The sequence below is a fragment of the Scophthalmus maximus genome, chromosome 3 (genome assembly GCF_022379125.1).
Source record: "Scophthalmus maximus strain ysfricsl-2021 chromosome 3, ASM2237912v1, whole genome shotgun sequence".
Classification (NCBI taxonomy): domain Eukaryota; kingdom Metazoa; phylum Chordata; class Actinopteri; order Pleuronectiformes; family Scophthalmidae; genus Scophthalmus; species Scophthalmus maximus.
In genome coordinates, this window is record NC_061517.1 from 22,418,422 (window position 1) to 22,434,454 (window position 16,033).

Below are 16,033 nucleotides of genomic sequence, written 5' to 3' on the forward strand. Positions count from 1 at the left end.
CACACACACACACACACACACACACACACACACACACACACACACACACACACACACACACACACACACACAGCGCAAGGGAGAGTGCGCGGTGGACAGAATCTGTGGGGATAAGATTTTTTTTCCATATCGCCCAGGCCTAATTCAAGTGCTCCTTTTTTTTAGTTTTTTAAAAATAATAAATTCAAGGAGTAAGGTGCAGTCTGAACAGGTGAGTTTTCAGTTTAAGGGATTCTGCTGTCCTAATGTCAATGGGGATCTCGTTCAACCATTGAGGAGCCAGGACAGAAAACATAAAGGATTTAGATGAGCGGTGGCTGCCCACCCCTCGCAGTGAGGGCAAAGCAAGCCGTTTGGCAGAAGCAGAGCGGGTGTATGGGCTGGGGTGTAGGGTTTGACCATTTTTTGGATGTAGGGAGGGCCTGAGCCATTCGCAGCACAGTATGCGAGTACCAGTGCCTTGAATCGGATTCGAGCCACCACCAGAACCTGGTGCAGAGGAGTGGTGTAGTGTGGGAGAATTTTGAAGACCAACTGGGCCGCTGCATTTTGGAAGAGCTACAGAGGTCGGGTGGCACATTTCGGCAGACCAGCTAGGAGGGAGTTGCAGCAGTCCAGGCGCGAGAGTACAAGAGCCTGCACCAATACCTGCGTTGCCTTCTCGGTGAGGAATGGACTATCTTCCTGATGTTGTGGAGGATGAAACTGCAGGAGTGGGTCATCACTGTGATTTTGGCAGCGAAGGACAGCTGTCGTCCAGTAACACACCCAGGTTCCTTGCAGTTTGAGCAGGGGTCAGTATAGAGTTCTCAATGGTGCGTAGCAGGACCGCGTGGCCACCGCTACGTTCGGAATGTTGAATCGTCGTCACCTTCAGACATGGGAAAAATAGCCCGCCAGTCAGAGCGATCACAGTGACCGCACAAGCCAGGAATGCTGACAGCGGCGCGGCCATATTCCAGCCCGGGACAGCGGTGTGTCCTTGCCCGAGATTTTGTTTCCACAGGTGGACAGGCGGGTGGAATCCCCTTGCTCAGAGGTGGAAGGCAGCTTGGCAGCTGTATCCATTTAGCTGGTGTAATAAAGGGAAGATAATTATCTGGAGTGATAATCCTGTTTAGCTAGCTCCAGTGTTGAGCAGGCAGTGAGGGGACTCGGGCTCCTGGTACAGTTAGCTTGCTAGGTTGCTAACTAGTTAAAATAAAAATGATTCCGTTGTTTGGAGACAAACCAGAATAATATGTAAAAAAGTACATACAGTGAAGGTAGTCGGACCGGACTCTCTGCAATTAGGCAGCTCGGCGACAGAGGTGTGAGGACAGTTTAGCTAGTTGTAGACACAGGTCAGTGAGTAGCTTGCTCACTTGAAGCGAGAAGAGGTGATTGAATGACGAGTGATGTTGAGTCAGGTGTATTTATGGCACAGGGTTCTGACCCAAACTTCATGACTGCCAGCCAAATCGGGCTGGTGTAATAGTACAAGTGAGACATAGTAATACATCGATAGGAATGCTATGAAAGAGATCCTGCCAGCGAGCAGGTTAGATTCAAAGAGTCAGTTATCATGGTAACTGACCCAAAGTTTAAGTTCACTCTCTTTCTGGAACGGAAAACCCAGAGTATCCCTCTTCTCAGGGTTAACAAACCCAGAGTTTTGACAAACCCAATACACCCCTGATCTAAACCCAACTAAACATCTATGGGAGGTTTTGGACCAACACTCTCCACCACCATCATCAATATATCCACAACGTTACATGTACCCACAAGATTAATTGGTATATTCACCAGTGGCCATATCATCCATGGAAAATTGCACATCTTTCCTTTCCTCACAATTGTGCACAACATGAAATGTTGATTAATGGATTTAGTTTTTTACTTTATTTTTTCCATATAACAGAATGATTTCTGCATTGTTAAGTTTGTCATCACAACAGAAAAAGCGGCAGCAGTGCCAGATGTCTCTTCAAAGCTTTCTGCCACTGCTGTTGGCTGGATTTCACCAACATTGCTTAATATCCCCATTCACTACCTTCACCAATTATGTGCTGAATGGTGTCATTTGGATGCGTATTTTCATTTTATGTGTCATGTGCTTTTGTTATTTTGCATTTTATGAACGCTTTCTAATTTTTTAAAATTATTATAATTATAGTAGCATACCAAACCACTATAGCAGGTTTTTTTTAACTATACGTATAAATATTCATAGTAACACTATGTCCAATTAAGTTACAATGTATTATATCGTAATGTATTACATTGTAACTAAGAGATTATGGAATCATTTTTGTGTATCCAGACTGAAGTCTACAGACTTGGATCCAAGGATTTTAGAATACTAAGGATCCATCTCAATCTCTCTTGTCTAGTGAATCATTTTCCCACGCTTTCTGCACCTGCCACTGCCATTACGGTATCTACAGAGCTGTAGTTCGCATATGACTATGACAGGCGGAAGGATCAACCGGGCATTATTCAGATTACCCTGGTAAAAGCTAGTAACTTTGTACTGTGTGCCTCATTGATGATAAAATATGCATTTAACCCAAATTACTGAGTTTAAATATCAATCTTTTAATATGAGGATCAGTCATAGAACAGGTAATGTCAGAATTGCAAGTATCAATACTTCAATATCAATCCGCACATGCACATCACAATCAACTTTCTGGAGAAACCGTGACTCTCTGTGTATGAAGTGCAAAATGATAACATACACAGTCAGAATGTAATATGTCAACAGTTGGATTTTAAAATGATTTGTTAACATAATAATATTCACTTATATAATAATATTAGCTTATAAACATCCAGCTATTTGTACTCAGATTTTGAAATGGAAAACTGTGTAGGAACCCTGCTGTAGGATATGATGAGTATATATTTTCATTCTAAAAGGTTCTGTTCAAGAGAGGTAATGTACTGTTTTTGCAATGAAAATGCAGAATATAATTTATTGCACATTTGTCTAATATGTGCTCAGTAGTTGATTTTTCCTGTATTTAACTGTGTTTTGTAGGATGTATCACCACACCACAGTTGTAATTATGCTGTCTCGAAGCTGGCGTGTGAGGAAGAGGGCACACCAGGTGGTCAGGAAGCTACTCTCTTCTCTGGGTGGAACGAGTCTTGCCCATGGCCTTCTGGGAGAACTTTGCTTGGTCATCAACAAACACAAAGTACAGACTGATTACTCAGATTTATGCCTCAAAAATATATACAGTAGTTATTGCACATATTGTGATGACAAAAGTGAAAGAATGACTTATTGTGACTGACTGACTGACTGCTGTAATCTGTCAGGTTTTACCCCAGGAAGTCCTTGTGTCAGAGTCAGGCGAGCTGACTGAGCTGGGTCGCAGCTACGTTCCCCCTCGTGTCCTGCTCAACGCGTTGTGTGTTATTAGCTCTGCTGCCAGCCAATGGGGCGACCCCACTGAAGCAGAGAAATTGGCCATTGAGCTCCTAATAGTCACACATCATCCATCCATAGGTAGGAAATGAGTTGCTCTTTAGAATCTGCTGTCTGGTTGTAAACCAGAGTCATAGTAACTTCTTTCATCTTGACAGTAGTTTTTTGTAATTATAATTTAATCACAGATGGATAATGCATTGGTGGTCTGTCCCATACTTGACATCTCAGCCACTCCATATATATCTTTCATCTTTCAGTTGAAGCTCGTCGCGGGCTCTGGGTGGTTCTGCTCTCCTTCATGAACATAAAAGCAGAGGAATTCATAGAGAAGAATCTGGAGGTGATTCTGCCTCATCTACTGGCAGTCAATGGCGACAACCAGGTTTGATAATAACACACAACTGTCCTTACAGTGTTTCCTCTGGATTAGGAGGCTTGGCGTGGGGGCAGTGTGATCCCCAACAGCGTTAGCGGCACCACTAACATCAGAGCTTATCGATGCTACTGTGTCAAAATTTTAATACCCAGGTTTTGGTACCCATCCCTAGAACTAAGAGAGATGCATCGTCATCCCTCACCTGACTAAATGCCTGCTGTTTAACTTCCTCATCTGTTTTTCTTTTCCTTGGAAATTACCTAAGTAAGCTCATTTTAACTACTAAATGACAAAGTAATATAGCCTAGTGCCATCAACCAACTGAATTCCGTAATGCATGCAGTGTGTCCCATAGGATTTTGAGACTATGGTGGGCTGACGTCAGACTCTGTAGGGTGGTCAGGTGTAATGCTCCCATATGAGAAAATGGTGTCCTTTTTAAAGTTAATTCCATCAATCTGGTGAATTTTGACAGCAATTTATGAGGCTAGATATATAAGAACTTAATGATCTTATAAAAATATTGTGCTGTAGTATATAATTTAATCATAAACAAATATGTTGTATAGATATGAATGATGATCACCTCTATTAATATCCTTAAATGAATGTATTGTATGGACACTGACCCCCACCCACATACCATTTATGTGCTTCTTTTGAAAATATCATTATTTGCATAAAAACAATAACAGCACAGAACAAATAACTGTAAAATTAACATAAATAGTGAACTTGGTACATGCAGGATTTTTATTAAAATTAGCAATTTGTATAAAATTATGAACAGATTATTTCCTGAGGATATTGCAGTGTATATGATTTTTCCTAATTTTAGACAATAAGCTGTCTGAATTATGATTTTCATTTAATTTCCACTATCACACATATTGTGTGTGTGTGTGTGTGCGCTTTTCTCCACTGCCTCTAACTAATCTTGCTAATGATTCAAGAAGTGTGTCTTTCAGTCATATCTCAAGAACTGGTCCTCATCCAACCAAAACCAAGCTGATTGAAGGATATAATAACATTACATTATTTTTTTTAATGATTTTGCATAAATCATTTCATTATATGCAGAATAATTTTCATTTGTTATTGACTCTTACTGATATATTTTACATGTTACCAGGATGTTTAGTGGTGATGTTTTTCTCCCAAGGTGGCAAAAAATGCTGTCGGTGCCCTCTCTGGCCTCTCCCCCAACAAGCTGTTGCCCCGGGTAATGAGTCATATCACAAAGGGGCTTTCCCTACCAGCTCTACTTGAGGTCACCAGGGAGGAGTATGCCATCATGCTGACACCTGATGGAGAACTGTATGACAACAGCATCATCCAGAGGTAATGCACAGTCTCTCAAACCACTGTTGACTTTCAACCTTAACAGCATTCTCCAGTCTTTTTTCTGTCTGGGATTTATTCACATCTTGTCTTCCAACTTTTCTCTTGCTGCAGTGCCCAAAAGGAAAGCACCAAGAAAGTAAACATGAAGAGGGAGAACAAGGCCTACTCCTACAAGGAACAGATCATTGAATTGGAGTTACGGGAGGTAAAATGCACACACCGTTCTGTGTTCTTTGATGGTTTTAAAGTCTGGAACATCATATCTCATCTCGTCTCTTAATTCCTACAGGAGCTGAAGAAGAAAAAAGGCATCAAAGAAGAGGTGCAGCTTACCAGCAAACAGAAGGAACTGATGCAAATCCAGCTTGATAAGGAGTCTTTGATCCGCAAAAGACTTCAAGGGGTATGCAACCAAATCTGAAGTAAAGGAAAATTATTCCTCTAATGCCACAAGCACAGCTCTTTAACTATTTTCTTGTTGACCTGTGACTCACCTTTCTGTCACCAGCTGGATATGCAGTTGCAGAGTGTAGTGGGTCTGTTGGAAGCTGCTTTGATAGAGAGACCAGCTCAGATCACCAGGGAGCTCCCTGCTGTCCTCCAGGTCCTACTGCCCCTGCTACACTCCCCCCTGGCTGCTCCACTCATCCAGCGGGTCATCTTGGACATTGGAGTGTGCCTCATGCCCAAGCACCTTCACAATCTAGGTACATTGCCTCTTTTTTTTTTTTTTTTTTATAAAAACAGATTTGTGTCAGGGTCTATAGGCATTAATATTCATTTTTTCCCCTCCAGCTGTGGTTGTGGGTCATGTGGTTTTACGGCTGCTGAAGCCGGAGTGTGATCTGGATGAAGCCTGGGAACAGGAGGACCTGGACACAGCAGCTAACCGTACTGTACTCCTTCTTCACAACCACACTGTCCCACAGAGAGAGAGCAAGACTGGTGGTGAGCACAGACACTTGAACTTAAACCCCAGAGGCAATTAACTTTTTTCTCAACAGATAGACATACAATGCACCCTTTTTTCTGAAGTGTGTATCAATTTCATACTAATTATGATGCATTTTAAATTCTTTGAATATTTTCTGAATATCTTTAGAACTCAGTCTCTGAGGAATGTGGAGCTAAACTGTGTTATCCAATGTGCACAGTAAAATAACACATGGAGATACATACCTTCATCAGACATCAACTGAACAGTATGAAACAACACACATCTTTACACTTAAGCAACAGACTTCAACAAGCAGTCAAAAAAGTTCAAACGCTTGAGACAATTGCCACAATAACATCCGGGAATAACATCCTTAGAATGAGAGAAACAATATTCATCAAAATCCAAAGAGGAAATTTACAATTCTAATGAAATGGGTAAAAGGAAAAACACATCGTTATTTTAGTGAAGACAAAAACTATGCACTCACTTAATACAGTATGGAGGAAATATTAGATTAATAGTCTAATTAATAATCTTCCAGAAAATATCAAGCTAATATTTCAATCCACTTCACCAGGAATGTAAGCTTAAACTAAAAGATAATATGAGAACATCTTCTTTTTTTGTACAGAAGATACATTAAAACCCATGCTCAAACTATTTTCGAAGAAAACCGTAATCTCTCTTGATTCAGTTGCTGGCAAACTCACCGCTCTCCTGTTTCTTTGTGTTGTCTTTTGCTTCCTTAGATGTGGCTCCACTGTCTGCACCAGCTTTCTCCTTCTGCTTCCCTCTCCTCAACGCCATGCTCAGGGAGTCTTCCGGCAGCACCGAGGAGACAGAGAACATGATGACCAGAGCCTTACAAGTTATCAATGAACACTGCAAGCTTCGGGCCGACACAGACCTCAGTGACATTTTTATCGATGAGGTAAAAACAAACATCTCCATTGTTTTTTCTGCCTGTGACCCGCACACTGTGACCTGCTCAGGATGATGATTTGGAAATACAATATTTATGTGAAAAAAATAAAAAAACATCAGTGCAGACCATTACAAATGACTATGCCAAGTTCACGCTACAAGACTTGCTGTTTTGTGATCAGGAGTCTTGAAGTCGTTGTGAGTACACAACTGAGTGGCGACGGGATCAGACACTACACGATCTTTCAGCAGGAGAAACCCCCGACTAGTATGTCTCGTCTTCAGAAGAAATAGCTTCTGCAACTTGACTTCTAGGCTTAAACCCCCTCGCAGCTGATTTGCAGATTATTTTACACATCTCCAAATCTGATTGAGATGTATTTACACAACCCTTCACACACACATACACAAATAATATTATTACAATATTGGCCCCATAAGTGAATGTTCAAATGAGTGAATGATCCTCCTGCTCTTCTGTGTCATCCTGCTCACAGATTATGCTTTTTTTTTAAAAATCTTGCACTGTCCTTCACTCTGGTTGGTTGTAGTTTTTCTGATTCATCTAGATATTTAGCCTGCGAGAAATCTAGCAGAGATCGGCGACGTCTCAAGTCGCATCTGTGAATAGTCCACACATAGGGATTGGTGACTGCTGATAGAACGCCGATTTGGCTCCGATCTGGGGCTTTTGTCGGCGAGTAGCAAAAAAAAAAAACAAGTGGAAAATAGGGCTAAAAATTGTGTAGTGTGAACAAGGCTTTAACAAAAGAGAAATGGTTTTCATGCAGTCCCTTTGTCACAGCATTTATTTACTCACCTGTTGTCCGCATTGATTTAGTCAACTGTCATTCATATAGCAGTCTTCAGAGTTTGCACGTCTTGTTCAAAGTTATTAAGCAACGCGAATTGAGAAAGCTTTATGGATTTATGTACTAAAGGTGGTGTTTTCTTTTCTCAGAATGGGCCTGAGCTGCTTCCACGTGTTAACATGCTGCTGCTCCTGACCAGAATCATTTCCACAGCAACCCCAAGACTTCAGGTAAACCAGCAATTTTACAGACACAGTTTGAATTGATTTTTTTTATGTCTAAACATCTCAACATTGTTGTTGCTCTGATTTATTTTCTCACTTGTACAGCATGTACATTTTCTAGAGTTGAATTTGTCAATTGTTTGTATTTTCTGTGTGTTTATGTGAAGATATTTCTGTTTTAGTTTTTAGAGATATCTGAGATATGAGGCACTGTGTTCCAGGTGTTGGCGTCTCAGTGCCTGACAGCTCTGTGTGTCAGTGCTGGAGGAGGGGAAGGCTGCACTGTGGCAGAGCAGCCAGAGATAGATGTCCTGCTCAACGTCCTGCTGTCACCCTGCTTCTCTGTCCGGGACGCTGCCCTCAGGGTGAGCTTTGGATCAGTTTGTTTTTATGCCAGTTTTCATGTTATCTGTCCCTCCCTCCATCCCATTCACATGAACACAATGGGCCTTATGCAAGAATATGTTCGTATTCTAGTCCTAAATTTCTCCTACATCTGTTCATACTGTGAGTTTGTACAAACAGGCCACGTCAGATTCATTAAACGCTTCTATCTTCAGAAAAGTGTTTAAGTTACTGCATAAACAGGATGAATGTCACTGTGTGTGTTTGAGCGAGCGTGCCCGCGGATCTAAAATTTGCATAATCAACGCTCCAAAAATACCATATACGGTTTCGCTTCCTGCCCCATGTCAGGAAGAGTTCTTTCATGAAAATGGCATTAAGTCAAAAGAAGTTTACGAGATCAGAGATTGAGGTTCTGTTTTCAGTGATCCATAAATGAAAGTCTATATTTTAGCAATATCAGCAGGATATAGGTGAAGTACTAAAGCAGATCTGTTAATACTGAGTCTCCTGTGAGTCGCACTGTCAGGAAATGCATCGATATGAAAATGGCTTATAAAAACTTTAAAAACACTCGCCTCAGCGAGGTGATCGATGACAGCAGGGAGGTCCAGCTGAGGTCTCCGTCAATGATATGAATAAAAAAAGATGTGCCATAACTGGCGATGTTGCACATGTTTTACCTGGTGCTGGATCAGTTCACCTTCGTTCATTGCAATATTATACAATATGCAGCATGCTAAAATTATTTGACGTGTTTTTTCTGGCGCATAGAGCAAATACCTTCTCCGTATCTGTATGTGGCCCTGTGATAGGCTGGCGACCTGTCCAGGGTGTACCTCGCCTCTCGCCCAATGTTAGCTGGGATTGGCTCCAGCGACCCTTAAATGGATAAAGCGGTAGACGATGAATGAATGAATGAATAGAGCAAATACCAGCTGTGTAAAAGGGATAGTTCAGTGATTTTGAAGTGGAGTTATGAGGTTCTTATACATAGTTAATGTTGCCTTATGTAGATGGTGATCAGCACTGTCATTTTACAAAATTGGAGGTAAAGTGGATGTAGCAAAAGCAAAGAATCCCACTGTTGCAGAGGGGACCACCGAAAAACAATTTTTCGACACAATGCTTACCTAAAAAAAGAAATGTGTTCAATTGTACGCTAAATACTGTATTTTTTCCCTGCTTTAGTTTGCAATACATCTGTTTATTTGTGCGCTTTTTTTCAAGCATACTTCGGCCTTGTATTACTACACCAACTCACGTAAAAATACACGGCTGTCTGGTGGCAAACTAAAGCAATAAAAAATACAGTATTTAGCGTACTATTGAACGGAAAAAAAATTTGCTAAGCATTTAAAAATGTGGCAAAAAAGAGGTTTTTCGTCGGGCCCCTCTGCAACAGTAGGACTCTGACTTAAGCTACTTCCACTTCTCCTCCAAACTCCAAGAAAATTACAGCGCTTATCACCATCTCCATAAGGTAAAAAATATAACTATGCATAACAAGATGTGCAACAACGTTTAACAGGTACATGAATACATTATTTTATAATTCGAATTGCAGAGTTAAACAGAATAATGTCAAAATAATGAGGTGAAATATACATATATATATATATATATATATATATATATATATATATATATATATATGAACTGATATATATACAAAAACATTTGCATTTTTGCATAATTGCTTCAAAGTGATGAAAAAACGACCCATAAGTGGAAAAACTTGGTTTGATTAACAGCAGAGCAATTGACGTGACTCCTAAGACAGGTGTGGACCACTCATAAATTCTGTGCGTAAATAAATTGTAAAATACGAAAAATGGTGAACGGGGGAAGTTCTCCTAAATCACTCGTACACACAGTTTAAGAACAATTTTTTGTTTCTTGCATGAGGCCCAATGTGTAAGATTACACCTAGAGGGAATTTCTTCAAATTTACCACAAACGTTCACTTGGATTCAAGGATGAGCTGATTAGATTTTGGTGGTCAAAGGTCAAGATAACTATGATGTCACAAAACAGTTTTTTGGCCATAACTCAAAAATTCAAATGCTAGTGAGAAATAAAAAGACTACAGTATTTTCCGCACTATAAGGCGCACCGGAGTTGGGCCGCAGCAGCTAAATTTAATGATTTGTTCATCTATAAGCCGCACTGGACTATAAGCCGCAGGTGTTTTAATGTTTAATTACCATATGTAAGAGTTCGTGCACAGAGGGGATTGTCGGGAAAGAGATGGCTGCTTGAGGAAGCTCCCATTTATTAACATTTCAACAAACAAGTTGCATATTTGCATAACGTACTAAAACCACTAAGTCCTCATCTTCAGTGTCGGAAACGAACAGGCTCAGGGTGGCTTCGTCATCCACTCTCCTCTCTCCTTCGTTGTCGCTCTCAAAACCAACGAACTCCTCTTGGTCACTGTCGGAATCGAACAGCCTCTGAAGGGCCTCAGCTGAGCCTGTGGCGGCGTCCTCCTCTTCATCACGCAGCAGTCCAGCCTTTCGGAACCCGTTGGTGATAGTGTATGTTTTGACACTCCTTCACGCCATCAGGATCCACTCGCAAACTTGAGCGAAAGTTGCTTTTCGCTGCTTTAACCGTGGACCGCGGACCGGTCATAGAGTTAAAGTTGGTGGACTGTAACCTGTAAAATCCATAGATTTGGGAGGTCCCCTAGTGGCCGTTAGCTGTAAAAATCCATAGATTAGCCGCACCGTTATATAAGCCGCAGGGTCGAAAAATGGGGAAAAAGGCGCGGCTTATAGTCCGAAAATTACGGTATTTTAGACCATATGTGTATGTACCATAACACACAGTCTATTTGTGCTCAGGGATTGTTGGAGATGGAGTTTGCCCTGCCTACAGACAGCACAGAGGCTACTGGGCTGAGTTTGCTGCGCAGGCTTTGGGTTGCCAGGTTTGATGTTGAAGAAGAGGGCCGAGCATTGGCTGAAAAGTATGTATTAAGGATTTTTTTGCTCCTTTTTCTTCTTGCTGAGTTTTTATTTTATACAAAAATTCTATATCCTACAAAATGTGTCCCTGCATGGTGAATCTAGAGTACACAACTAATTTATTTGCTTGTCTTTCCTCCTCAGACTCTGGGAGTCTCTGGGTTTGGAGTTGGTCCCTGAGCTCTGCCCCCTGCTGATTGGAGACGTCACCCACCACGAGGAAGCTGTCCGCACTGCTGTGGCTGAAGCTCTGTCGAGGGCCGTGTCCGAGTACAGAGACCAGTCTGCTACAGTGCTTGGCCAGCTGACTGAGCTCTATCAAAAGAAACTCTATGTGAGACCCTGAGCCATGGCCAAATCACATTATAAATCTTAAAGTTCTAGCTACTATTAATAAATTATGTCAGAAACAGAAAATGTTTAGTAAGTAAGTTTATATATATATATTTTTTTTTTGATTTTTAAAGAGACCTCCTCCTGTGCTGGATGCCCTGGGCAGAGTCATCTCTGAAGCTCCCCCTGATCAATGGGAGGCCAGGTAAATGTGTCTGTCAAGAGATATCAGAAATTTGTAGCATATTTATCTTGGGAGCCAAAAAGAAAATCAGGGTGTCTCAGTAACTTAAGTTCATGAATACACAATTAACCAGCATAATATTTTCATTAGGCAACTTTAAATATGGCAGAAAAAATTTGATTAGTTCTATTAGGGAGAAACAGTATGTCAGAAATAGAAAGCCTTTGCAACCAGATCACTATTTTTATCTGCCTTGTTTTAGTGGTTTTAGATCAAATATTATAATAAAAGCTAATCTCATTATAGTAGAGGAAACTAGAAGCCATAAAGTTTAAAATATTCCTTCTTGTGTACTGAGCTCTTTAGTCGCACACACTTCTCTGTCAGGTGTGGCATTGCTCTGGCTCTGAACAAGCTGTCCCAGTACCTGGATGAATCTCAGGTCACCCCGCTCTTCCTTTTCTTCGTTCCTGATGCTCTGAACGACCGCCACACTGAGGTGCGGCGCTGCATGCTGGACGCTGCCCTCTCTGCACTCAACACACATGGAAAGGTATGGCTCACATCAATTTTAAAAACACAGATACATTTCAAACATTCATTTTGATACCACTATTTATGCCTTGCACTGTACACTGTGTCCCTGCTTTTTGTAACAGGAGAATGTGAGCTCTCTGCTGCCGGTGTTTGAAGAGTTTTTGAAGAACGCCCCCCAGGACGCCAGCTATGACTCTGTCCGTCAGAGTGTGGTTATTCTCATGGGCTCCTTGGCCAAACATCTGGACAAAAATGACCCCAAAGTTAAACCCATTATGGCCAAGCTCATCACAGCACTCTCTACACCTTCACAGCAGGTAACGACTCATCCCACCTGCTTACTCACCCTTAATTGTTTAATGTTCAGCATCCAAGGTTGGATTTATTATAGTCTATTATTGCCTTTTTTAAATGCAGTTCTCATATTACTGGCAATTCAACCCTTTTATCTGGACTGATATGAAAAATTAACCACATTATCTCATGCGGTTTGTCAAATCCCTGATCAGGTCCAGGAGTCTGTGGCTAGCTGTTTACCTCCTTTAGTCCCTGCCATCAAGGAAGATGCTGCAGGCATAGTAAGAAACCTGCTGCAGCTGCTGCTGGAGAGCGACAAGTACGCAGAGAGAAAGGGAGCAGCCTACGGATTGGCTGGCCTGGTCAAAGGTCTCGGGATCCTTGCACTCAAACAGCAGGACATCATGACCACGCTGACAGACGCCATCCAGGACAAGAAAAACTTCAGACGCAGGGAAGGTTAGTGAGATTTTTGGATTAATTTACACATTTTTATGCAGATACTATGTTTTTCAGATTACGTCACCTTCAGTGTATCTAGCACACGACTACCAGAAGCTACATTACTGGCACAAAAAAATTTGTCAACAGAAGTGTTCTTTGGGCCAAAATTTAAGAAAGTGCTGACTAGACGTTTGTCTATTGCAGGAGCACTGTTTGCCTTTGAGATGCTTTGCAACATGTTGGGGAAGCTGTTTGAGCCGTATGTGGTCCATGTCCTGCCGCACCTCCTGCTCTGCTTTGGAGATGGAAACCAGTATGTCAGAGAGGTGAGTGGTCAGATAATATCCTGAGGTCAGTGTCTCTAATGCTTTCATATAAAACTGATAGGATGCTCGCTGTCTAAAGTTTTTACCACACCCCCTGTCGCCTCCTCCCCCAGGCTGCAGATGACTGTGCCAAGGCTGTAATGAGGAACCTTAGTGCACACGGGGTGAAACTCGTGCTCCCCTCCTTGCTGGTGGCCCTGGAGGAAGAGTCTTGGAGAACTAAAGCAGGTGAAGAACCTGTGAATGCTGCGTCTACAATGTATTATGGTTGCAAGATTATTTGGTCGTCTATATCAGGTTTTTTGGACATATCTAAGTATTCTCAGAAAGCTGAGGGAAATGTTGCCACAGCATACATATTTACTTCTGTACACATCCTGTAGGGAACATATACTAACTTGTCACACACTGAGATTGAAGAATAATTTAATGTCACGTTGTAGAACTGGGTGAGTGAGTATCTTTCTTTAAGGTGATAAGCAGTCACTCTAGCGTATTGTGATTCGGCCCCTTCTTTTCTCCAGGCTCTGTGGAGTTGCTTGGTGCCATGGCTTACTGTGCACCCAAGCAGTTGTCCTCCTGCCTGCCCAGCATCGTGCCCAAGCTGACCGAGGTCCTGACCGACTCCCATGTTAAGGTGCAGAAGGCCGGTCAGCAGGCCCTCCGACAGATTGGCTCCGTCATCCGCAACCCCGAAATCCTGGGTAAGGGAGTTATTAACATGAGACAAAGCTTGCTAACACAGAGGACTTTTGTCTCAAAACCCCTTTGTGCAAAAGTTGTCTCTATGAATTTTTTTTCTTTGTGTTTTAAAAAAATAATCTTTGCTCCTAGTGGCCTAGTGGTTAGTGCGTCACTCTCACATACCAGAGATCGTGGCCAGACCAGAGCAGGAAAATCACAAGCTTTCTCAAAAATTGCTTACTGCCCCTATAATCACAGACACGTGTTACATGGGTGATGCAAACTTATCGTACATTAATGAAAGAATGCAAAAGCTGAGCTTGACTCAGTTGGCTCACCTCATTTCATGAGGAAATCATTTTACAGTATATTGCAGTCCAGTAGAGTAACACAACATTATTCAGGGTTATAATCAGAAATATTTCCTCCACTATGTGCATCAAATCTACATGCGTCTATTTTGCTAATCAGAATAATTCAGTAAAGATAATTCAGTTAGCAGCTCAGAAAGTATTTTAACAGTAATGTCACTGTTGCTCTCTCAGCCATCACCCCCATCCTACTGGATGCCCTCACTGATCCATCCAAAAGGACCCAGACGTGCCTGCAGACGCTGCTGGACACAAAGTTTGTACACTTCATCGACGCTGCCTCACTTGCCCTCATTATGCCCATCGTTCAGAGAGCCTTCCAGGATCGCTCCACCGACACGCGCAAGATGGCCGCTCAGATCATTGGCAACATGTACTCCCTCACAGACCAGAAGGTACTCATCGTCAAAGAAATATAAACAAAATGAAATCTTAACTGGTCCTTCAAACCAGTATATTCTGAAGACTTGCATTTTTTTTATGGTGTGTTATGTGTCATTCTTTGTAGGATCTATCCCCCTACCTGCCTAGTGTCATTCCTGGACTGAAGGCCTCTCTGTTGGACCCAGTACCTGAGGTTTGTGTATATATATACAATATATTCATTCAGCTCTAATGGTATTAAACAACTGAATGGCAGAAGATGAAAACAAGACTCACGTTTGTTTTTATAGAACTGACCATCGTCCCAGTAATGACCTAATTTCACTGATTTGTAAATGCAAAATGACTTGGTCAGCATTTAGTAAACAGAGTAACTGAATTATTTCAGACTAAATGCAGCCTATGTTCAAAAACTCTTAAACCTCATTTAGTCCAGTTTGAAATTTAGATCTGTTATGTTTGTCTCTGTGACTAATCAGAATATGAGAAATTATCATTGATTGATCAGTGTCTTGTGTTTTAAGTTTCTCAGACATTTTTCAGTATTTACAGAGATTACTTCAGTAATGTGGTTATAAAGATTTTATTCTAAGCTGATGTTGAATTCACAATGTGTAATATTTGAATGTAAGAGCTACCTTTGTCTCCTTACACTGATGACTGACTGATCATTTAAAATGGTAATGTTAGTTAAGATAGACATTGGGTACAAACCAATACTGGGATTTGTCATCATCGTAAAAACTTCTGAAAATGAATGCTTTGAGATCAACTTTATGATTTGGGAAATGAAGTGCCTTGCCATGCATTTCATTGATTAAGCCCTAGTAATATCTTCTCTGCTGTATAAAGTTGGAGCTGTAGCCGCTCTTCTTCCTCTTCTCTCTAGGTACGTACTGTCTCAGCCAAGGCCTTGGGTGCGATGGTGAAGGGGATGGGTGAGTCCTGCTTTGACGACCTTTTGCCGTGGCTCATGGAAACACTGGCCTCTGAACAGAGCTCTGTAGACCGCTCCGGAGCTGCTCAAGGTCAGTTCTTCTCCACACCCTGGTTGTGGCTGTAGATTTGAGCCTTAAATGATTTAACAACTGAATCCCTGGTTGCTTTGTGTGTTG

At 41.6% G+C, this 16,033-nt stretch overlaps 1 protein-coding gene across 1 annotated transcript in view; it reads left to right on the forward strand.

The window, feature by feature from the left end:
- Positions 1-16,033, forward strand: part of gcn1 (GCN1 activator of EIF2AK4) — a 35,384-nt gene that overhangs the window by 8,883 nt on the left and 10,468 nt on the right. Inside the window, exons 17-39 of the mRNA XM_035639868.2 lie at positions 3,026-3,185; positions 3,310-3,499; positions 3,679-3,803; positions 4,960-5,138; positions 5,253-5,346; positions 5,431-5,544; positions 5,650-5,848; positions 5,937-6,089; positions 6,831-7,012; positions 7,967-8,047; positions 8,263-8,406; positions 11,236-11,360; positions 11,503-11,692; positions 11,826-11,896; positions 12,263-12,428; positions 12,535-12,729; positions 12,922-13,168; positions 13,358-13,479; positions 13,593-13,707; positions 14,004-14,183; positions 14,709-14,929; positions 15,043-15,111; positions 15,808-15,946. Coding sequence (XP_035495761.2) covers positions 3,026-3,185; positions 3,310-3,499; positions 3,679-3,803; positions 4,960-5,138; positions 5,253-5,346; positions 5,431-5,544; positions 5,650-5,848; positions 5,937-6,089; positions 6,831-7,012; positions 7,967-8,047; positions 8,263-8,406; positions 11,236-11,360; positions 11,503-11,692; positions 11,826-11,896; positions 12,263-12,428; positions 12,535-12,729; positions 12,922-13,168; positions 13,358-13,479; positions 13,593-13,707; positions 14,004-14,183; positions 14,709-14,929; positions 15,043-15,111; positions 15,808-15,946 — 3,461 coding nt within the window. The remainder of the gene's footprint in view (positions 1-3,025; positions 3,186-3,309; positions 3,500-3,678; positions 3,804-4,959; positions 5,139-5,252; positions 5,347-5,430; positions 5,545-5,649; positions 5,849-5,936; positions 6,090-6,830; positions 7,013-7,966; positions 8,048-8,262; positions 8,407-11,235; positions 11,361-11,502; positions 11,693-11,825; positions 11,897-12,262; positions 12,429-12,534; positions 12,730-12,921; positions 13,169-13,357; positions 13,480-13,592; positions 13,708-14,003; positions 14,184-14,708; positions 14,930-15,042; positions 15,112-15,807; positions 15,947-16,033) is intronic.